At 41.4% G+C, this 15707-nt stretch overlaps 1 protein-coding gene across 2 annotated transcripts in view; it reads left to right on the top strand.

Annotated features, from left to right (window-relative positions):
- The first annotated feature begins 562 nt into the window (after positions 1 to 562).
- ELP3 (elongator acetyltransferase complex subunit 3) overlaps positions 563 to 15707 on the top strand; it is a 149586-nt gene continuing 134441 nt past the window's right edge. For both annotated transcript variants that reach the window (XM_042438216.1, XM_042438208.1), the window contains exons 1-7: positions 563 to 657; positions 4224 to 4323; positions 5112 to 5250; positions 7275 to 7345; positions 8424 to 8487; positions 10273 to 10341; positions 11587 to 11741. In XM_042438216.1, the coding sequence (XP_042294150.1) occupies positions 639 to 657; positions 4224 to 4323; positions 5112 to 5250; positions 7275 to 7345; positions 8424 to 8487; positions 10273 to 10341; positions 11587 to 11741 (617 nt within the window). In that variant the 5' untranslated portion in view covers positions 563 to 638. The remainder of the gene's footprint in view (positions 658 to 4223; positions 4324 to 5111; positions 5251 to 7274; positions 7346 to 8423; positions 8488 to 10272; positions 10342 to 11586; positions 11742 to 15707) is intronic.

Genomic DNA, 15707 nt, shown 5'->3' with positions numbered 1-15707 from the left:
GCCAAAAATCCTTGTAAAACTACAGATCCCAGGATTCCCTAGGAGCAAGCCAAAGCACTTAAAACTGGTGTTAAAGTGCACTGTTTCTACAGTGCAGATGCACCTTCCATTTCCATGTCGCGGCATAGAGCCAAAGGGCTATAGATTTCAGCAGAGACAGAGCTGAAACCTATAGACCCCTCGTTCAAAACATGAAAAAGGTGACAAAAATCTATTGTACTGTGATGTTTATATACAACATTTATTTGTCTGTATTGCATATTGTTTATATAATATAGACCATGCAAAAGGGAGCATTGTCAGATTACACGTTTACAAAAGAGTGCATTCACACGTACAATGCCTATGACACGCGTCTTTTTGGGTCGAAGCGCCTCCTGAGAATGGCAGCAGCCGCCTCCAGGCGCATGCGCACATTCCACAGCCCCGAAGGGGCGTGCCACAGCCACCCCTTCAGAGAACTTCTCTACCAATCACTCCGCGCTCTACCGCGCTTTACGCCTGTGCGGCGTCGGATCGGCTTCTGCTCCTGGCTTCCGCCCTCAATTCTTTGCGACAGTGTCGTGACAGGAAAAACGTCGTGGTTGCGCTTGACGGCACGAGGGCAGGAAGAGCTTTAAAAGGGGATATTTTTCATCATGAAGCAGAAAAAGAAAGGTAAAGAGAATGGGTTTCAGTCCCCTGATTGTGCGTCATAAGTTTCTTCCTCAACCCGTCCCTTAAAAGAAGAAAGAATAAGATGGACTACAGCTCCCATCATCCCCTGCTGTTGCCCACAATGGCTGGGGATGACGGGTGTTGTAGTACAACAGATCTGGAGAGAGAGAGAGAGAGAGAGAGAGTATGAATTGTCTGCTGCCTTCTGTAGTGTAATGGTCTATATACAGAATTTAATGTAATAATAGACATAATGCTATTATTAATATTTAATATTATGTATTAAATGTAGTGTATTTAGTTCTCTATCAGCCTCTCTGAGAGCCTTTGGAGAGGGCTGAAGAGCAGGGCATAAATACAGCACATCAATGAATAAACAAATATTATGTGTCATTATTATTATTGTTATTATTATCACACACAAGTATAATATAAGTACAATGTAATATAAACCTAAGATAATATTATATAATATAAATATGGCAAATAAATAAATGAATAAATAAATATTGTATATTATTATTATCTCACAAATATATAATATAAATATAATATATATAATATAGTATAAATACAGCAAATAAATAAATATTATTGTTATCACACAAACATACAGTAATATAAATATAATATAATATAAACATTGTATTATATGATTACAGCAAATAAAATATTACATATTATTGTGATCTCACACAAGTATAATATAAATATGATATAATATAAATATTGTATTATATAAATACAGAAAATAATTAAAATATATATTATTGTTATCATCATGCACACATATAATATATATCTATGGTATGCATTCATATATGTGTGTGTGTGTGTGTGTGTGTGTGGTGTTGTGTGCCTTCAAGTTGTTTTTGACTTATGCCAGCTTTAAGGTGACCCTAGTAGGTTTGCGACTGTTGCTTCCCTCTGAGGCTGAGAGAGTGTGACTCAGCCAAGGGCACCTGGCGGGTTTCCATGGCCGAGTGGGGATTTGAACCTTAGCCTCTTCATCTGGAGCCCATGGGTCAAATCCCTATGCCAAACTGGCTCCTATTTGTTGTTGTTGTTCTTAGCTGCCCTCGAATGGGTTCTGACGCATGGCTACCTGTGGCTGAGACATCTCCAGGAATCCCTCTCCTCCCCTGCAGTCTTGCCCAGATCCTGCAAGCCCTTGCCCATAATAACCCCCTATTGAGTCTGTCCACCTGGTCTGTGGCATTCCTCTCTTTCTCCTACCCTCTACCTTTCCTAGCATTATTGTTTTTGCTAGTGATGCGTGTCTTCTCATGATGTGGCCAAAGTGCATTAGTTTCAGCTTGACCCTCTTTGCTTCCAAGGAGAGCCCTGGTCTGATCTGTTCAAGACCTCATTGATTTGTCTTCTTGGCTGTCCATGGGATCATCCTCAGTCCTCTTCTCCAGCCCCACATTTCAAAGGAGTTGGTGTTCTTTCTGTCTGCTCCCTTCACTGTCCAGCACTCACATCTGTACATATAATATAAATACAGCAAATAAATAAATGAATAAATAAATATTGTATATTATTATCATCACACACCTGAACCGATTCTGACTTTAGGGCTCAGCTGTATGGGCCCTTTCCTTTTCTGAATCCCATTTCTTACACAAATAAATACCACAAACAAGGTCCGTTGCTGTATTACAAACCGCTTGGGGTCCATTGTGGTAAGAAAGATGGTACAGTGCGTCCGCATCATAACTTATGGTAACCCTCTCATGGGGTTTTCGTGGCCAGATTTCTTCAGAGAGGGTTTACCATTGCCATCCTCTGTGGAAGGAGAGCGTGAGTTCTGGGCACCACAATTCAAGAGAGATATTTTGAAGAAAACAGATAAAGAGAAAACCAACTCATCTGAGCTGGACAGTGAAGAAATTGGATAAGAAAATAAACTCATTTGAGATGTGGTGCTGGAGAAGAGTACTGCGGATCCCATAAATGGCTAAAAACAAAGAACAGATCAAGCCTGAACTCTCCCCGGAAGCCAAGATGATTGAGCTGAGGCTGTCCTACTTTGTCCACATCATGCAAAGGCACTAGAAAAGGCAATATTGCTTGGAAAGGTGAGGGACCCGTAGAATCATAGAGTTGGAAGGGATCTCAAGAGCCATCCAATGCAACTACATTTTGCCACGCAGGAACACACAATCAAAGCACCCATGAGAGATGGCCATCCAACCTCTGTATAAAACCTTCCAAAGAAGGAGACTCCACCACTCTCCGAGGCAATGTGTTCCACTGTTAAGCATCTCTTACTGTCAAGAAGTTCCTCCTAATTTTTAGGTGGAGTCTCTTTTCCTGTAGTTTAATAATAATAATAATAATAATAAATTTTATTTTTACCCCGCCTTTCCAAAATATGATCAAGGCGGCTTACAAAATTTTAAAAACATTACGAACAGGATAAAAATTCAATATAAAAAGTTAAGAACACAAAAAACAAAAACAGGAACAGGAAATCAATAAAATACACACGTTAAGGGCAAAGAGAAGGAGAGAATAACTGACATCGATCCGAGGTCGAAAGGGAAAAAAGAGGGCAGGGAAATAAACAAACAATCTGACTAAGGTGGGAAGGCCAGCCGAAATAGATACGTTTTCTGTGTCCTATTCTCTGGAGAAGCAGAAAAAAAGCTTCCTCCATCCTCAATATGACACCTCTTCAAATATGTAAACAGGGCTGTCATATCACTTCTTAACCTTCTCTTCTCCAGGCTAAACATCCCCAGCTCCCTGAGTCGTTCCTCATAGGGCATGGTTTCCAGACCTTTCACCATTTTAGTCACTCTCCTTTGGACACGCTCCAGATTCTCAACATCCTTTTTGAATTGTTTTGCCCAGAACTGGACACAATATTCCAGGTGGGGCCTGACCAGAGCAGAATACCGTGGTACTATTACTTCTCTTGATCCAGACACTATACTTCTATTGATGCAGCCTAAAATCACATTGGCTTTTTTAGCTGCCGCATCGCACTGTTGACTGATGTTCAACTTGTGGTCTACTTGGACTCCCAGATCCCTTTCACATGTAGTTTCATTCAGCCAGGTGTCCCCCATAATCCTATATCTGTGCATTTCATTCTTCCACCTTAAGTGCAGTACGTTACATTTCTCTGTGTTGAATTTCATTGTGTTAGCTTTGGTCCAGCTTTCTAGTCTGTTCAGGTCATTTTGAATCTTGATCCTGTCCTCTGGGGTATTAGCTATTCCTCCTAATTTGGTGTCATCTGCAAATTTGATAAGTATACCCCCAATTCTGTCATCCAAGTCATTGATAAAGATGTTGAATAGCACGGATTCCCTATCCACAGCTTGTAAATATTTTATAAAATATATACATTTCAAAAAACAAAGCTTTATTTTGCTATTTTATATAGGGGTATTTTTAAAATATGGTTAGCTGATTTTATAGATCCATTTAATGGGACTTGAGTATCCATGGACTTTGGTATCCATGGGGAGGCCTGGAACCAAACCCCAGCGGTTATCAAGGGTCCACTGTACAACTTTTCACAGGCTCTGAACTTCCCTTTTCTTCTGTTTCAGGAGATCTCAGCCGCGCGGAGCTGATGATGATGACCATTGCTGATGTCATCAAGCAGCTGGTAGAGGCTCATGAACAAGGCAAAGATGTCAATTTAAACAAGTAAATTACATCATCTCTCCTTTTCCTTATTCCCAAACTCATATATACACTTTGGTTCCACTTGTGTCTGTCTCAGCGTAGCATGGTAGGTCAGTATGTGGACCTAAACTAGGCTGAACCATGCACTTGCACTCTTTCCCCAATTTATTGAACAGACTTTATTGGCACAGTCATTCCATGCCTTGTAGGGAGCAGGCAGAGTCAGTAGAAGTATCTGGCTGTGCTCCTGTAATCAGATGCAAAAAGATTACAGCAGCACTGAGATCTTTTCTGGAGGACCCTGGTGGAACTCAGTGCTGGTGTCATCATTTTGTGACTGGCTGTGCGGACATAGCAGGATTGGGGGGAAATCAAGGATTTTTTCAAAGAAGTACAGTGGCCTCTCCCCATACGAGGGGATCCATTCTGGACACACACACCCCTGCTATATTTTAACTCTTATTTTTTTAAAAAGGATCTGCACCCGGGTGTAATCTGTCCTGGAAGCCCTGGCCTTCCTTCTGTTCTCTCATCCATTCAGTCTTTAGTGTGAGCACATACAGTTATGCTTGCTGGAATTTTGTAAGTTCTTTGACATTGTTTTCCTTTGCTTTAGATCCTTTGCTGCATGCCCCAAAGTTTTGTCCTCAACTTATCATAATTTTGGCCTCCAAACCTGCCATCGACTTATACATGAGGACAACTTATAGTCAAATATATACGATAATGAAAGATGCAGAATAATGAAAGATGCAGTATTGTTGAACATCCAGAGATCTGCATCATATAACCCTCCTTTTCCATCACAGGATCAAAACTAAGACAGCTGCTAAATATGGGCTTTCAGCCCAGCCTCGCCTGGTTGACATCATTGCCGCTGTGCCACCGCAGTACCGTCGAGTGCTGGTTCCCAAGTTGAAGGCAAAGCCTATCCGGACAGCGAGCGGGGTAAGTCGTCTTCATCAGATTTTCCTTCCTCGGAGGTCTTTACACAGAGGCTGGATTGCCATCTCTTGGATGTACTTTCCTTGTGTATTCTTATGTGGCAGGGGGTTGGATTAGATGTCCTCTGGGATTCCTTTCCAGCTCACTGATTCCATATGCTTTCCCTTTTGTTCACATGTGTGTGCTCCCAGGTTCAGTGTCTCACCTCGAAGGTTCAAAATAATCAGGCGGATGGGAAAGGCAGTTTTCTCGCTAAAACAGGAGTGTCTTTGTGGTCTTCTACTCCTCCAGATCCCCTAGACCAGGGTGCAAAAATGGATCCTGTAGGCTGTAGGGCACCCCCAGGCCCCACATCTCTAAATCAATTTTTTAAAAAAGGAGTTTCTTATTTTAAAAAGACTATTTTAAAAACTCATTTAGTTTTACCCAACTTGGTAAAAGTTTTAAATCAGCCTCAGGAAAAAAACCCCTCTCTTTTTGGCCTTAGACACTCATCCACTGCATCTGCATCACAGAAATAGTGCAGTGTGACCTCACTTTACCTGCCATGGCTTGATGCTATAGAATTTTGGAATTTGTAGTTTGTCGTAGCATCAGAGCTCTCTGACAGGGAAGGTTAAATATCTCACAAAACTACAAATCCTGGGATTCCATAGCAATGAGCCATGGCAGGTAAAGTGAAGTCAAACTGCTTTATTTATGCAGTGTAGATTAGCCCATAGTTGACTTCCAAAGGGTAGAAAAGGCCTATCCTGGGCTTAAAATGTCTGTGATCAGGTGGACATGGCAAAATTGTTCTCTATACTCCCTGGGAGGATTTGGTGCCAAAGGAAAATAAAACACACCAAAACCTTTTGTTGTGTATCTAGTGTCTATTTAGTGTGTACCCCGCTACCTTCCTCTGGGCAGCCTCTGCAGGCGCCAATCTCTAACTGTTGCCTGCCCCATCCTTTTTTCTGACCAGAATAAAAAAAATACCTTTTAAATGGGTTGCGACTCTTTTTCCTCCAGCACACTTTAACATATATATTTTTTTAAAAACAGTTTTTTAAAACCAGGAGTCAGGTTCCAGCCAATTTCTTTTAATTTCTTGCCAGCCAGCCGCTGGTAAGTCCTGTGGCCAAAATGTTGGCCTTCAGACTGGCCAGAGTTACTCTCCCCTGGAATTAGGATTTAATAGGACTTGCAGTACAAGATTTAATCCATATCACATGGGGATCTTAGAAAATGTCCGTGAAGGGTAACTTTTTAACCTAATGATTCAGCAAGAGGTAATAAAAGGAAGCCTAGGGAGGCAGAGCCTGGTAGGACTTACTGCCAGGAAGATGCGCATGGGAATGCAACCTCTTTCCTTGGATATTTTTTGAAGGAAAGCCAATTGAGTGGATGTGATGTAGATACATGGATGTTCTGAACAGACTGAGATATTGAAGCACATGGTCCTCTCTGTTTAAGGTTGATGCCACACTGCAGAATTAATGCAGTTTGACACTGCCTTAACTGTCATGGCTCCGTCCTATGGAATCCTAGGATTTGCAGTTTGCTTTGGCACCACAGCTCTCTAATAAAGAAAGCTAAATATAATAAATAAATTGTTTATATTACAAACATAATACTGTCCCCTTACATCCCCCCAGTATTGCATAATAATAACACTCAATTATAATAAATTGTAATTACGCCTCACAAAACTTAAAAAAAAACAACCCAAAATTCCCTAGCATTGAGTCATGGCAGTTATAGCAGTATCAAACTACATTAATTCTGCAGTATAGACACAGCCTATATCAGGGCCAAGGAATCCGTGACTCTCAAGATGTCTCTGAACTCTAATACCCATGAGCCCCAGTTAGCATGTTAAATGGTGAAGTAGTGATAAAGGTACTGGTTTAGCAACATCTGAAGCACTGAGAGGGTGTTCCTCTGTGCCTTCTCTAGTCTCAAAATGTTCTGATTCAGTGAGTTTTTGCCTTGGACTGTGTAACAGAGGTAATTGAAGGACATGTCTGCAATGTTTCATTTTTCAGATTGCTGTTGTGGCCGTCATGTGCAAACCCCACAGGTGTCCGCACATCAACTTTACAGGAAACATATGCGTGTAAGTATGAGCAGTCAGTAAGATGTGCTGAAATATTTTGAGAACTGGACCTTGAATCAGGTCTCTTGGAAGAGATTTGTTTGATCCCCAAAATGATACAAGGTGCTGGTCTAAAACAGGACTGTATTGATGGTTAGTGCATGCACCTGTTCACATCTGAGAAAGGCTCCTTCATTCATTCTTTCATTCATTTGTTTATTAGAATATTTATATCTTTCTTTATAGCCAAAGATCTCAGGGTGGCGTACAATAAAAACAGTTTAGAAGAGGTCAGAACAGTAAAACTACATCCACACTGCAGAAATAATCCAATTTGACACCACTAACTGCCATGACTCAATGCTATGGAATCATGGAAGTTGTAGTTTGTTGTGGCACCAGAGCTCTCTGACAGAGAAGGCTAAATATCTCACAAGTTGCTCAGCAATGGAACAAATTGCCTAAAGATGTGGTGGGGTCTTTGGGCATCTTCCAAAAGAGATGTGACAGCTACCTGCTGGGGATTCTCTATCTGGAGACCCTGCATGAGGTGGGGAGTTGAACTCAGTAGCCTATGAGGCCCCTGCCCTCTCTGTGATTCTATGAAGAAGCATGGTATAAATAAAGCAATGCAATATATAGGTGGTGTCTCCCTTGGGCGGGATTCCAAAATCTGACATTTTCCAAAAACCAAGCCTTTTTTTCATGGGTGGCTGAGGTAGGGACACTTTTGCTTTCTCATGGCGCAGTGCACACACACTTTGTTTTTTGCACAAAATTACAAAAAATATTGACTATAAAATTACCTTCTGGCTATGCGTATAAGGTATATAAGGAACATAAATGAATTTTGTGTTTAGGCTTGGGTTTCATCTGCAAGATAATCCCATTATGTATGTTATGTAAATACAGGTATTCCAAAATTCTCAAAAACTCCCGAATCCCAAAACCTCTGGTCTCCCTTATTCCTTCGGATAAGGGAGACTCCATCTGTATAAATAAAGCAGTGCAATATAATACATAACACTAATGTGGGTCAGGGAGGAGTGCCTGTATTTCTGTGCCACTGTCTGACTTGCCTTTTCTTTTGAAAATGCAGATACTGTCCAGGAGGTCCTGATTCTGACTTTGAATATTCAACTCAGTCATATACTGGATACGAGGTACTGTTCTGAACATTCTCTTGGACCCATATCAAGGAAACTGCTGAGCAGGATATTGGAACTGGATATTCGCTGGGGGTTAGGGTGAAGGACCCCCATGCATGTGGAAAAAACTCAAATAAACACCTCTCTAGGAATCTCCAGATCTTCCAGTGCAACTCTGTGGTCAGCATCTGCCAGAAGTTGATCATAGAATCATGCTGGAGAACCTACCGAGCCCAGACAAGTGTTTTCTTTAGGAGCATCTACATTCTCCAGCACAACTCTGATCAACTTCTGGCAGAATTGCACTGGAGGACCTAGAGATTCCTAGGGAGAACATATTAATCAGAACCACAAATAATAAAATCCGTAAAAGTCAGAGCCACAAATGTGGAGGGCCAACATCATTTGGGCCTATATGACGACGATAGCTTTTGTTTTGCTTCCACAGAGCAAATTGCCGTGTTTATTGCGCAGTGATTCCACTCAGAAACACCAGCTTTAAGTATTAATAGCCCTAGCTTTTTTCTGAGTGAAGCCATTGATGACTTAAGGTCTATTCAATAATCCACTACAAACAGCTACAGAAGGAGGGGTGGCATATTATCTTTCTATAGTTGTAGCTATATGTGAACTATTCTTTACAACTGTACATTGTATTCATAATGTTAAATATGTTATAACTGGTTATAATTACATTGCTGCACTGTACATCTCTTAACAAAGTCAAGACAATTTGTTAAAAAAGTAAATAACAATAATAACTCCAATAGAAGGCTGCATGATTGCTAATTGCATTATACTTACCATATTCAGGGTACTGTATTCCTATACTGTATTTGTTTCTGTTCAGAATAAGCAAGGTAGGCCTATAACAAAATTTCTGATTGAACACTAGATGGAGTCTTAATTCCAGTGAAGATTCCATAGGAATCTTGGTGTGGCTGTAGAAGCAGAATCCAAAATACAAGCGTCATGTTGGCACCATTAAAAATGAAGGAGAAATAATCCAGTTTGAGACCACTTTAACTGCCTTGGCTCAATGCTAGGGAATTCTGGGAACTGTAGTTTTGTGAGACATTTGGCCTTCTTTGTCAGAGCGCTCTGTTGCCACAACAAACTAAATTCCCAGGATTCCATAGCACTGAGCCAGGGCAGTTAAAGTGGTCTCAAACTGGATTATTTCTGCAGTGTGTTTTTGGACCCATGATAGCATCACAAAGGTTCACATGATGATGCGTATTTACTATTTGGAATCAGCATTTCTCAACCTATCATATGTATCCTGGAGGAACCCTTGTAAAAATTCCAGGTGTCAGGGAAGCCTTGCATAAAAATTATTGTTTTCACAAATCCTAATCTTTCATGGAGCTTTTAGCAACCTGTTGCAGAACCCTAGGATTCTAGGGGACTCTGGTTGAGAAACCCTGGTTTGGATGATATCAGTGAAATAGGAACATTGGTGCAAAATGGCTAGCATGTCCCATCTTGGAATTAATTCACTACTTAATTAACTAAACTGATATCCCACTTTTTCCCATATTGGACCCAAAGCAGTTTATGCCATATGTTAAAACAAAATAGCTAAAACAATCTGAAGATTTTTAAAAAAAACAAACAACATGAAACAATCCAAATAATCTGACATTAAGCAATCCACCGGGTTTTTTTACAATATAGGTGTATAAATGTATATAGCCCATGAGGATGACAGTGTCTTACTGGGGTTTTTCATTGGCTTACTACTTTTTAAGTGCACTATGGAATATTTTCTTTAATGCCCACTTGTCTTGCTTTCTGCAGCCAACTTCAATGAGGGCCATTCGTGCCAGGTATGATCCCTATCTCCAAACCAGACATCGAGTTGAACAGGTAAAGGTTTGCTATGACAAGATAATTATAGTGATGTTTGTTTAATTAGAAGGTAGCAATGGTAGGAGGTGATTCCCGCATCAGTGAGGCAGTGAATCTGTGCTGTTATTTGGCCTGAACTTTATCGGATCGATGCAGAGCTCTGAAACCATTAGCAAAATGCAGTGGGCCCTTGGTATCCGCTGGGATTTGGTTCCAGGATCCCCTGTGGATTCCAAGATTCATGGATGTTCAAGTCCCATTAAGTGCAATGGCACAGTGAAATGGTACCCCTTATATAAAACAGCAAAATCAAGGTTTGTTTTTTGGACTTTATATATATTTTATAATATTTTCAAGTCGTGGACGGTTGAATATGTTAATAAAAAGTCCGTGGATACAGAGGGATGACTATATCTCCATCCTCAAGGAAAGAGGAGGTTGCAGCACACAGCCCACCCCCCCAGAGGACAATGGCAGAAAGTAGCCAGACAGATTGGGGGGGGGCTATGTGGGGAGAGAACTGACAGAAATGTCCACAGCACCACCCCATCTTCACCCACACATCCTCACTCCCCAAAGAGGAGCAGCCTGCCAAGAAGACTCCCCCCCTTTGTTTCTGGGGGAACGATCTTGGAACGTCTCAGTGCTGCCTAGTGTCACCCCCTCTGATGGCGTCACCTGGTGTGGTCTGCACACCCCCCCCCCCCCCACACACACACCATCTAGTGATGAGGCTGCCTGAGCTCCCAACAGATTCCCTCACCATGTTAAACCACCCCAAAGACATGCTTTCCCCCACCAAAAATAGCCCCTCGGGGATGTACTTTCTGTCTTTGGCTTCTTAGGGGAGGTGGATTGTTTGCTGTGACTTCCCTTTCCTTGATGAAGGAGATCATTTGTAACTAAAAATGTTCTTGTCCCATTTTTGCTATCTTGGGGAAGGGGCGGCAGTGGAAGGATGCTGGGTTTCCAGGGTGAGATTCTTCTCCCTATCTACATATTCTAAAGATTAAAAACCCTTTGCAGGTTTTTCTTATGGGCATTCCCCACCTTGAAACAGGCAAACTCCACAACAGCTGGAGGGGCAACTGGGAGTGAATCGTCATAACTCCTGGTCACCAAAGTAGCCACAAGCGCATGGCTTCACCTCTCCAGACTCTAGAGGAGTCATAAATCCAACAATATGACTCTCTGGCTACAGAGCATGCCCTCTCTTCCTCTACTGCTGAGCTTCCTGATCTTACTTTATTTTATTTTTTGCAGCTGAAACAGTTGGGTCACAGTGTGGACAAAGTAGAGTTCATTGTGATGGGTGGAACATTCATGGCACTTTCAGAAGAGTACAGGGACTACTTCATCCGTAACTTGCATGATGCACTGTCAGGCCATACTTCAAACAACGTGGCGGAAGCTGTCCGGTAGGTACTTTTTGTTTTGTGCCTTTATTTGGTTTTCTTATACCGGAAATGTGTGTCAAATGGGCAGTGTGCTTAATGAATACTTCTTTTGCGAAACTTTTCTGGCTGCTTCAAAATTGATAATTGTGAATACTTGACTGGTCATATGATGTTTTACGAAATAAGCATTCATGCAAATTATGGTAAGCAGATATAAAAGAGAGAAGGTTTTTTTTTTTGTTTTTGTTTCTGATGACAGTGGAGCAGGGGCTGGACAAAGGGAAAAACCAGTTAAAGAGTGTGATAATGGCCATTCCATTGTATGGGCAGCACAACTGAAGGAGTAGTACTCTTTCCAGGTAACAAAGAGTTAATGATGTGATCAGGTTAAGTTACATTTTAATGGGGTTCAGCATCACAGAAGTGATGATTGCCCAATGAAATGGTGAATTGGGCAGAAGCATAAACCTTTGAAATCCTTCTCAGTAAAGATCCTAAAACTTTGGAACCCAAGCAGGTCAGGCCTGGCAAGTAAGTACTGTATATACTCGACTATAAGTCGACTTCTTGTATAAGTTGAGGGCAAGTTTTGGGGTCAGAATTGCAGATTTTGATATGACCCGTGGATAAGTCTAGGATAAAATTTAGGGGCATGCAACAAAGAATGTAAAGGATGAAGTTTACTGTCTTCATACAGAATGTCTTATTCAGATCCTTTTAAGCCCAATTCCTCTTGACACTCTTTGAGGGGAAGCACCAAAGAGGTGCCACCCCTGCCATTTCCCCACCCAAACATTCAAAAAGGCCAGAAGCAGCATCATGGCGGAAAGAGTAGAGGGGGCTGATGCTTCTTTCGGGTGCTCCCAGGATGAACTAAGTTCTTACCTTTTGCCAGTCTACTCAGAGAAGGAGAAGAGTTAAAATACACTACTTAGATTGACTTGTGGATAAGTCGACCCAGCTTTTTTTGGGAGGGGGGTGGCCAATTTTTTTTTCTTTACAAAAAATTCTGGACTTATACATGAGTATATACAGTACTTGGATGGCAGACTATCACGAGAGAAGACCAGGTAGGACTAAGAGAAGAATGATAACACCCCAGCCCTGCTTTTAGCCAGTTTATCACATCTACTTTCTGATTCCCAGCCTGCACACATCACATTCCAAAACTCTGTCCACCATTCAAATGGTCATCCATCCACCCTACCATAGGCAACATCTTTCCTCCTGCCTTTGTCCCTCAATAACTGTTGTTGAGCTTGTCACTTCATCGCCATACCCACAACTTTATCATTTCTATGTCTGTTCATACAATCTGATGATAAAGGTCCTTCCTGGGCACCAGTTCATTCTGTGCATCTGAGGAACTAGACCAAGTCTATGAAAGCTTAGGCTAAAACCTCTTTCACCCAATTAGTCTCAAAGTCCCTTTGCACAAAGAAAAACAAAGGTAGACTTGGGGGGCTGAGGGCTTCTGTCTCACTTTGGGAAAGCTGGTTGAGACTGGACGAAAGCGTCCAGACTCCTAGCTACCACCAGCAACATAAAGGACTCCAAATCCCATCTGTATTGTAAATAGCAAGAGAATGGTTTAGCCAATTTGCTTCAGTCTTTATGATTATTTTTGGAGACCTTAGCTGAAATGATCTGGACTAATCTATAGCATTTATAACTTTGTACCTGAAGGGATGTGCCTTCATGTCAGAGATACATTTCACAAAAAGATGTAGATGCCTTGCTAGAGAAAAGCTATTCTTTTAAAAGTACTTCTTCTTTCCCATACTCGTTTTATGTGCCTTTGCTTGGGTTTCATCTCCTCACCAGAGCTGGGGTGGAGGAGGAAAGTGTCTGCAGCATCAGAGGAGTGAAGCACAGTGCAGAAGAATGCCAGCAATATCATGTTGCATTGCTGAACAAGGGGAATTTTAATCAGTGGGTGGTGACAGTTAAGATAGATGTCCTCAATGGGTTCCATTCCTACTCAGGATGAAGGGACACACAGGGCTATCACAAGGAGCATATTGCTAAAGGCACTGAAGCCAAGGGCGAAAACAAATCTCTAAATCCATCAGAAGCCAAGGAAGATGCTGTACTCTTAGATAACCAAGGAGGGTTGAAGGAGGATAAGGCAACATTGGAGATATTGGATTCAGTTACAAGAAAAGATATTCTACTTAAACATTAGGAAGAATGTCTTGAGGATAAGAGCTGTTTGGCAGTGGAAAAGGCTGCCTCACAGGGTGCTAGACTTTCTTTCTTTGGAGGTCTTTAAACAGAGGTTGGATGGGCATCTTTCAGAAGTGTTTTATTCCAGCACGGCTGAAGGGGCTTGAACTAGATGTCCCTTGTTGTCCCTTCCTCCTCCTAAGATTCTATGATTTATTAATGTATTTTTACATTTATTTCTGCTGTTAGAGAGGTACAGTGTACCCTTTTCTGAAATTGAGCAAATATTTATCTGGAAGGGAGACAGATATACTGAAGCAGATAGATGTGGAATAGCTACACATGACATTGAACAAGCAGTTGGGCCTGGATGGCATCTGCCATAAGAGTTCTCGAATAGCTCACCTATGAAATTACTGATCTTCTGACAAAAAGTATGCAACCTGTTTGCCAGTTCGGTTCCCATACCAAAACGTTGGGAGGAGACAAATGTAATGCCAATTTTCAGAAAAGGTATCCAGAGAGAACAGTGAAAGGTTTAGTTTTTGGGAGAAGGTAGGATACAAATAAAGCCAACAACAACAAAAACAGTTGTTAAGTCATAGTTGATAAAGGTAGATGTGTCACACACATTGAAGAGCAAACGTTGCAGATAAGGAATAAGCATGGCTTTTGCAAATGCAAGTCCTCACTCTCCAAATTTCTGGAGTTTTCTCAGATTCTCCCTTTTCATTCATTCATTCGTTTAGAAGCCTGCATTGTCATTGCTGTGTGACTTCAAGTTGTTTCTGAGTTATGGCAACCCTTACTTATTTATTTGTTTATTTTATATGCCATCTTTCTCCCAGAAAGGGACTCAAGGCAGCTTGCAGATAAAATTGGCAAAGCTATCATGGGATTTTCTTGGCAAGATTTGTTCAGAGAGAGTTTTCCTTCTCCTTTCCCTGAGGCTGAGAGAGCGCGACTTGCCCAAGGTCACCCAGTGGGTTTCCATGGCTGGGGATTTAAAACCTGGTCTCCCGAGTCTTAGTCTTAGAGTACAGCAAGGCAAAGGCAAACTCCCTCTGAACAAATCTTTTCAATAAAATCCTGTCATAGGTTCACCTTATGATTGCCATGAATCGGAAATAACTTGGAGTCACATAATAACAAGTCATACTACAGTGGACTCTTGGGATTTGTAGTTTGGTGAGGCACCAGGAGAACTCTCTGGCACATAATTCTAAATGTTTGCGTTAACTGCCTTCATGTCAGCCTCAACTCATGATGACCCTGTAGACGAGGCATCTCCAAGCCCCCCTGTCCTCCACTGCGAGTCTGGCCATCTGGCCTGTGGTCTTCCTCTCCTTCTGCTGCTCTCCATCTTTCCTAGCATTATTGTTTTTTCAGGTGAGTCATGCCTTCTCATGATGTGGCCAAAATACAACAGCTTCAGTTTAGTCATCTTGGCTTGTTGTTGTTGTTATTATTATTATTATTATTATTAACATTTATTTATAGAGTGCTGTAACGTTTGCACAGCGCTGTACATAGTAAGGGTCAAATAAGAAAGGCAGAAAAAAGAATAAAAACCTGCTAAGCGGCATACAAACTAAAACAACAACATTACATGGTTAAAATATCTCTAAAATAATACTAATTGGTATACAGTAAAAACAAAGTAAGCAGCAGGTTAGCAACCAATAATCTGGAATGCCTACCTAAACAAGAACGTCTTCAATTTGGCCTTAAAATTAGCCAAGGAAGTCATAGTTCTGAATTGTGTGGGGAGGAGATTCCAGGCATGAGGAGCATCACAGGAGAAGAAGATTCAACAGGGGA

This window comes from Sceloporus undulatus, chromosome 1, assembly GCF_019175285.1.
Source record: "Sceloporus undulatus isolate JIND9_A2432 ecotype Alabama chromosome 1, SceUnd_v1.1, whole genome shotgun sequence".
NCBI classification, from domain to species: domain Eukaryota; kingdom Metazoa; phylum Chordata; class Lepidosauria; order Squamata; family Phrynosomatidae; genus Sceloporus; species Sceloporus undulatus.
Note: the sequence above shows the minus strand (reverse complement) of the source record. Positions and strands in the feature narration are given on the sequence as shown.